This window comes from Centroberyx gerrardi, chromosome 14 (genome assembly GCF_048128805.1).
Source record: "Centroberyx gerrardi isolate f3 chromosome 14, fCenGer3.hap1.cur.20231027, whole genome shotgun sequence".
Lineage (NCBI taxonomy): Eukaryota > Metazoa > Chordata > Actinopteri > Beryciformes > Berycidae > Centroberyx > Centroberyx gerrardi.
In genome coordinates this window covers 2,854,790-2,862,289 of record NC_136010.1, presented here as the reverse complement: position 1 = coordinate 2,862,289, position 7,500 = coordinate 2,854,790, and the positions used below count along the sequence as shown (strand labels likewise).

General features: G+C 43.8%; 1 protein-coding gene and 1 long non-coding RNA gene across 4 annotated transcripts in view; both read right to left on the bottom strand.

Moving 5' to 3' along the window:
* oprl1 (opiate receptor-like 1) overlaps positions 1-158 on the bottom strand; it is a 94,310-nt gene extending 94,152 nt beyond the window's left edge. For both annotated transcript variants that reach the window (XM_071924933.2, XM_071924934.2), the window contains exon 1: positions 1-158. This exon is cut by the window's left edge and continues 51 nt beyond it. In XM_071924933.2, the coding sequence (XP_071781034.1) occupies positions 1-158 (158 nt within the window).
* Positions 1-7,500, bottom strand: part of LOC144542309 (uncharacterized) — a 710,732-nt gene that overhangs the window by 666,073 nt on the left and 37,159 nt on the right. The window lies entirely within an intron of this gene.

Below are 7,500 nucleotides of genomic sequence, written 5' to 3'. Positions count from 1 at the left end.
ACGATCATGTACACCACCACGATGGTGACCTTCACCCCCGTGGGCAGGAAGGCGTCGGTGTCGTTGTAGCCGCCGCTGAAGTTGCTCTGGAAGAGCGAGTCGTTGTAGAGCTGGAAGTGACCCAGGTCGCTCAGGAGGGAGTCGCCCGGGAACTCCATCTTTAAATTCCCACCTAGACGGGGGTCAGAGAGGAGGGGGGTCACTTCACTTAAAGGTGCATTTTTAAACATCAATTCATCTCGGGGCGGGTATTGTTAGGATTTTACAGATTCCGGTGCCATTTTTTTATTATTTATTTTTATTTTATTTTATTTGCACACACATAAAACTGCATAAAATCCAGATAATGAAAAAAAATAAAAGATGTGACAGGACAGGTCAAGAAGCCACAGGCTTATACAACGGACCTCCCCTCAACTTAAGGAAAAAAACAAACAATAACAAAAAAGAAAAGAAACTAAGCTAACATAATTTAGAAAAATGCAACAAAAAATAAATGACAACAAGAAGCACACAAACTGAGCAGAAAAATTAACCAATCAGTAGACAACAATCCAATAAAAACAAAGAAATACATGAAAAACAATACGGGGAAAAAGAAGAGAAAGAGAAAAAAAAAAAATATATATATATACATGTCAAAAAATAATTAGACATCATGAATTAAATGTGATGACAACTTCCTTTTAAAATTGTCTAAAGATAACGAGCTCTTGATAACGTGTGCTTTAGCGTTCCACGATATCTAAGATTCTTCTTATCGCTCTGATTCTTTATTGATTCCCTTATCGATTCCTACTGTATACATCTTCAGGGGTAAAAGACTACACACAGCTTTAGTGGAGTTAACTTTGTTTTATCACTAAAGACAGACGTTGCTGTGTAGTTATTTCTGCCTCAGAATTACTTTTCAAACAGCTAAGGCGCATTCGGCATCATGCAAAAATACATGAATATGTAAAAAAAAAAAAATTCAAGTAATAGGAGGTCAACATCACTAAATATTTGCCTCTGACTGTATTTACCACTTTACTGGGTCTGTCAAGTGCGCTCTGCCCATAATTACGACAGCACTTGAAGGCAGCATTTGCTACTAAATTCATCATTGTCAAATTAATACTTGGTATAATTACCATAAACATGTGAAACCATGGTCAAAACGATTGGAAGCCTCTGTCTCTTAGTGCTGGTGTTTCTCAGAATTAAAAACTACATTTCCCATAAACCCCGTTCTCTCTTCGCTCAAAGGTTTTCTCTTTACTGAAGAGGATACAAAATACATTTATGGAGGGAGGGAGGAAGGAAGGAGGGGATGAAGACAAGGACAGAGGGAAGTAAAGAGAAAGGGAAGGAGGTAGAATAGGGAGGGGAGAGGGATGGAGGGAGGGAGGAACAAAAAATGGGAAGAAAGGAAAGGGAGGGATAGATGGAGGAGGGAGGGGAGCAGGAGGAGAAGGAGCGAAAGGAATGGAAGGGAAGAGAGAAGGAGGTGGGAGGATGGATAGGGAGAGGAAGCAGGAAAGAGGGAGGAGGGAAAGGCAAGGCGGGGGAGGAAGTGGGGAGAAGGAAGGGATGGAGGAATAGAAGAAGAGGGAAAAGGAGTAGAACCAAAGAGAGGAGGGAAAAGAGGGAGAAAGGGAGGAGAGAGGGAGGAGAGACAAGGACAGAGGTGGGATGTAGACAATGAGGCAATGAAGGAGGGAGGGAAAGAGACAGAGAGAGAGAGAGAGAGAGAGAGAGAGAGAGAGAGAGAGAGAGAGAGAGAGAGAGAGAGAGAGAGAGAGAGAGAGAGAGGGCGATGGCATCATTATTTATGGGTGTTAATGCAGTGAAGAGAGAGAGAGAGAGAGGGAGAGAGAGAGAGAGAGAGAGAGAGAGAGAGAGAGGGAGAGAGAATGGCGTTCCTGAAAAGAAGACATGTACACAGCCTTCGCAATTCAATTAGTTTTATTGGCATATTGGCTGTTTATCAAAAAAAATATTGCCGAATCAGTACACAAAAACCATTAAACAGTTTATACATTCAGTCACTCTCTCTCTCTCTCTCTCCCTCTTTCTCTTTCTCTCTCTTTCTCTCTCTCTCTCTCCCTCTCTCACTTCAACACTCCTCCATGTGAGTTGTAACAGCAACAGCTAACACTGCTAACGCTTTACAGCACAGCCAGGGACGAGCCAGGCTGCCCAACAACACTCTCTCTCTCTCTCTCTCTCTCCCTCTCTCTCCCTCTCTCCCTCCCTCTCTGCCCCCCCCTCTCTCTCTCTCTCTCTCTCTCTCCCTCTCTCTCCCTCTCTCCCTCCCTCTCTGCCCCCCCTCTCTCTCTCTCTCTCTCTCTCTCTCCCTCTCTCTCCCCCTCTCTCTGACTCCTGATGATGAATATTCATCAAATCAAAACACCAAAGTAACTGCGCTGCTGAATTTCCCCGGGGTTACTGCCACGCTCAATACACATGGGTTATATATGCCCTAATATCTCTCTCTTTCTCTCTCTCTTTCCCTGCCTCCCTCTCTCATCCCTCCTTCCCTCTCTTTTCCCTTCACTCCCCTCTCTCTCCTCTCTGTCCTTCCCTGTCTTCCCTTTCCTCTCTGTTGGCAGTTCTTTTTCCATCCCTCCTTCCCTCCTTCACTCTCTCCCTTCCTGCCTTCATCCCTCTCTCTCTCTCTCCCTCCCTCTCTCCCTCCCTACATACCACCACCTAATCTAGATACCATGTGTTTTGTTTTCCTGGTTCAGCAGTTGTTGCAGTATACTGTAAGCTTTAGGCTTTAGTTAATAAACTGTCAGCCTGATCCACACACACACACACACACACACACACACACACACACACACACACACACACACAGCCTGAAGAGTGTGTCCATGTAAGGCTGCAGTGCCGCTCTGGGTGGGCCGCTGTACCAGCTCTACATACAAGAGGACAGAAAAATACTAATGCCAAGTCAACTTCACTCGAGTCCCAAGTCAGTCCCAAGTCTTGAGGCACAAGTCTCAAGTCTAAATGTAGAACAGCAAGTCAAGTCAGAACAAGTCAAGAGTCCAGTATCAATTTAATATCTTAAAGAAAACTAAATATCTAGGACTTTTCAATGCAATATGGTTTTAATAGGATAAAAACTTGGTAAGAGCATCATGAGTTTGATTTCTATAATCAGTTTCAACTTCAATAAATTCAATCATTCCATACAAATTCAGAAAACAGAATTTAAATTCAGTCGTCTGCTGGAACAAATCTCATCACTTTCAATCTGAGTCATTTACACAAACACAAGATCTCAAGTCAAGACTTTAGAAACCTTTTCAAGTCATCAAAGTACAAGTCAGAGTCAAGTCCCAAGTCACCAGAACCCAAGTCAAGTCGAGTCTCAAGTCTTCCCTTCATGCATCAAGTCAAGTCTCAAGTAATTAAAATTGTGACTCGAGTTTTTGGTATTCCACGCAACATTACACGGTGTGTGTAGGCAAGTAAATCAATTCAGAAATACACTGCAACAGGCAGCTTTCACACCACAACAGCAGATATTGAGTGTACGACACGTTACAATCACCCGCTCTTTCCATCAAACATCAGGTGAATCCAGGTGAAAGCTATAGGCAGTTTGCATCTGATCTACACTTCAGTCATCTTCAAGGAGAGATGTAGATGAAAGGAGAGCGAACTACAGACAGGTTAAAGAAGGAGATTTAAGCTTTGAGACAACTGAGCAAGGGTAATGCAAAAGGGGATTCAATTCAACATCAGGAAGGTGGAGGTCCTAATGTTTTCCACACTCAGATTATATATCTCTTGCACAGGAAAATGTTATTTCTCGATATTTCAAAAATAAGAATCATCAAGAACAGCCACCTTTTCTGAAGGCAAAGGCCTCAGGATTGCCAATAAGTTCCATTTATTTTCCCATAAGGAGCTACAGTGAGTTTTGAGGGAGGCATGCAGTTGAAAATAGTCAAGATGTTGTTATAGGATGTAAAAAGTGCAATAATTACAGGTGTGATCATTTTATTTCCCAAATCTTTGAACCTAGAGATCGTGATTAATCATCATAATCACAATATCAGCTGAAATTATTGGGACATTTTGCCATATTGTGCGAACCACATGTGAACCAGGTTTCGAGCAAAGATGGGACGGAAAACAGTTTATCCAGCGTCCTCCGTCTCTGGATCCTGACCCACTGAATAAATCATCGTTTTCACTTGTATTTGCTCATTAACCACATGACCGTTTAACTTTTGTGATTAACAGAACTGGTGAGAAACTGGACCTGGCTATCTTTGAAGTCTGCTTTCGTGAACTCAGCCTCGTCATCACTGATGCCTCAACCCTCACCCCGCGTCCTTCCTGACCGATCACAGTCACTTTACTCAAGTGTGTCCATGTAATCACCAGCTAACGGCGTCCAGCTCACAAATTAGCCAGTCCAATCGAGTCAAATCAGGTTTAATTGTACAACCCCTGATCGCAGTGAGTCTCAAACAGCTTCTCAACGCCCACATTATGAAACAGTAAGTGAAAAACGAGATTCGAGGAAAAACTCCCATGAAAACCTCAATTAGGAAAAAATGGAAGAAACCTTGGGCTAAGAGAGGAATTCAACTTCCGGGACGGTCAGGCAGGCAATGTGTGGAACAAACAGAAAATACACAGAATAAACACAATAGAGCAGCATGTTGCAGAGTCAGACTGTCAGGCTCAAACTGCTCAGAGCCGGTCAAAGTTCAGCTAAACTGTGGAGGAAGGATTTAACAACATATCTGCTCATTTCCCACCATCTGTCTGGTTAAAGTTGTCCAAATGTCTCCCACAGATCACAGTCGCAGTCAGATGAAAGGCTCAGCACATGCAGTCAGGTGGACCGCAGCACAGAGCAGCAGGTCGCAGGACTGGTTGCACTGGTTTCTAATTTCCTCCTGTCGCAGCTGTATCAGCATGATGCAGAACTGACTGGATTTCTATTCTGTTTCTGTTTGGCACAGATGAGTATGCTGCAGAACTGGTTAGACTGGTTTCTATATAATTTCTGCTTCTACATTTCTGGTTCTTCTTCTACTGTTGCACAGCTCAGCATGTTGCAGAACTGGTTAGATTGGTTTCTATACTGTGTCTGTTTCCATTGTGCCACAGATCTGCATGTTGCAAAACTGGTTTAACTGGTTTCTATATAATTTCTGCTTCTACATTTCTGGTTCTTCTTCTACTGTTGCACAGCTCAGTATGCTGCAGAACTGGTTAGATTGGTTTCTATATCATTTCTGCTTCTACATTTCTGGTTCTTCTTCTACTGTTGCACAGCTCAGCATGTTGCAGAACTGGTTAGACTGGTTTCTATACTGTGTCTGTTTCCATTGTGGCCCAGATCTGCATGTTGCTAAACTGGTTTGACTGGTTTCTGTATGCTTTCTATTGTTGCACAGATCAGCATCTTACTGAACTGGTTAGACTGGTTTCTATGTTGCCTCTAGTGTGGCAACGATCAGCAAGTCGCAGAACTGGCTTAACTGGTTTCTATATAATTTCTGCTTCTACTGTTGCACAGATCAGCATATTGCAGAACTGGTTCGACTGGTTTCTCTACAGTTTCTGTTTCTATTGTCACACAGACCAGCATCTGAACTGGTTTAACCGGTTTCTATTGCGGCACAGAGCTGATTTGACTGGTTTCCACACTGTTTCTTTTGTGGCACAGATCAGCATCTTGCCAAACTGGTTAGACTGGTTTCTATGCTTCCTCTAGTGTGGTGAATATCAGAATGTTGTAGAACTGGTCAAACTGGTTTCTATACTGGTTCTATTGTGCCACTTATCAGGATCTGAGGCATGATGCAGCAAAAGGCTGAATACATATTTTAAAGGGGCACACCACTGAATTCCAGCTCTGAGGTACCTCCTGTGTCCTGGGACAGCAGAGTTACTTTCACTCCTGTCTCCCATGCGAGGGAACTAGACTTTGCCCCGCCCCTTAATCTGTGATGTCACACCTATGTACAGTTCCATAGAAACAGAATGGAGAAATCTGGAGGAAACCCAGGATGATTATCTGCCAATAAGGACACATTTTCTGAGTGGTGTTCCCCTTTAAAGGACTGTAACTGTAACTGTAGGATGATATAAGCCTCTAGGGAAGACTAATTTAATACACACACACACACACACACACACACACACACACACACACACACACTAAAGATATGGATAGGCGTGTACCACCTTCTGGAGATGATGGCTGAAGAGTCTTTAACAGCATGTTAGGTTGAGCTGTAGCTAAATGGGTTTCTGTGATGTTCCTGCTGTGGGACGGATCAGATCAGCAGGTGGCAGAACTGGTTCCACTGGTTTCTATTCTGTTTCTACTGAGGCAGCAGGAGAACAACATACAGTATTCTACCTCTTAAACTGAGTGGAATTCCCCTTTAAATGACTGGAAGGCAACTGTGGGCTCTGATGTGTTTTTTTTTTTTTTTACATGAGCCCCAAGGGAACACACACACGCACGCATGCACGCACACACACACACACACACACACACACACTTACAGTATAGGCGCAATAAGCAAACCAAGAGTTACAAGCAACCACACAAACCTATACACACTCTGACAGACAATGCAACGATCCTTAAATGCGCCCACACACACACACACACACACACAATAACACACACACACACACACGCACAATGACAGTAGTAGACACATGTATGCAACACAAGCAGAGCAAGTGTTAAAAGTAAGCACGCTTAAATGCACCACACACACATTCTGTCCATCTCTCTATCTCTCTCTCTCTCACACACACACACACACACAAAATGACATACAACCATGCACTAAAACGCACCAGAAGCAAAGAAGCAACTGTTACAAGCGCACACACTTAAATGCACCACAAACGTGCGCAGACAAACGCGCGCGACCACGCACGCACGCACGCACGCACACCATCATCAATATCCATACAGTGTGTTATGGCAACCTTTCAGCGAAAGCAGCAACATAAACACAGTGACAGGCTGCAGCCGGGGAGGCAGCAGGCTTCCTCGCGCACTGCGCACTGTGTCCAGTTCAGATGATCTATATCTACACACACACACACACACACACACCTACAGTCTTATATATCCACATGCACACACCTGTATTCTTCTATATCTACATGCATTCTTGTAGCATGACACGTCCTTACCTCCCCAACCGGTCTGCAAACAAGCCCAAAGCTCCTCGTCCCCCGCAGAGAGGCACGGTGGAAGTTGCCGTGCGTTTCGCTCAGCGTTATACTGTATATTGATCTGATATGAATTTTCTCCTGTGGGGGTTTTTGTTGTATTTTCTCTTAAATTCTCAGTTTTCTCGCGCTGTCATCACCGGAGTCGCAAGTAGCCTATTATCCTCTCTCCCTCCACACACACACAAAAAAAAAAAAATCCCGTCCGTCCAGGTTTCCCCGGGATGACGAGGGGATGGAAAGCTTTACCTCCGGTCAGCATCAGCTGGCAGGCAGACA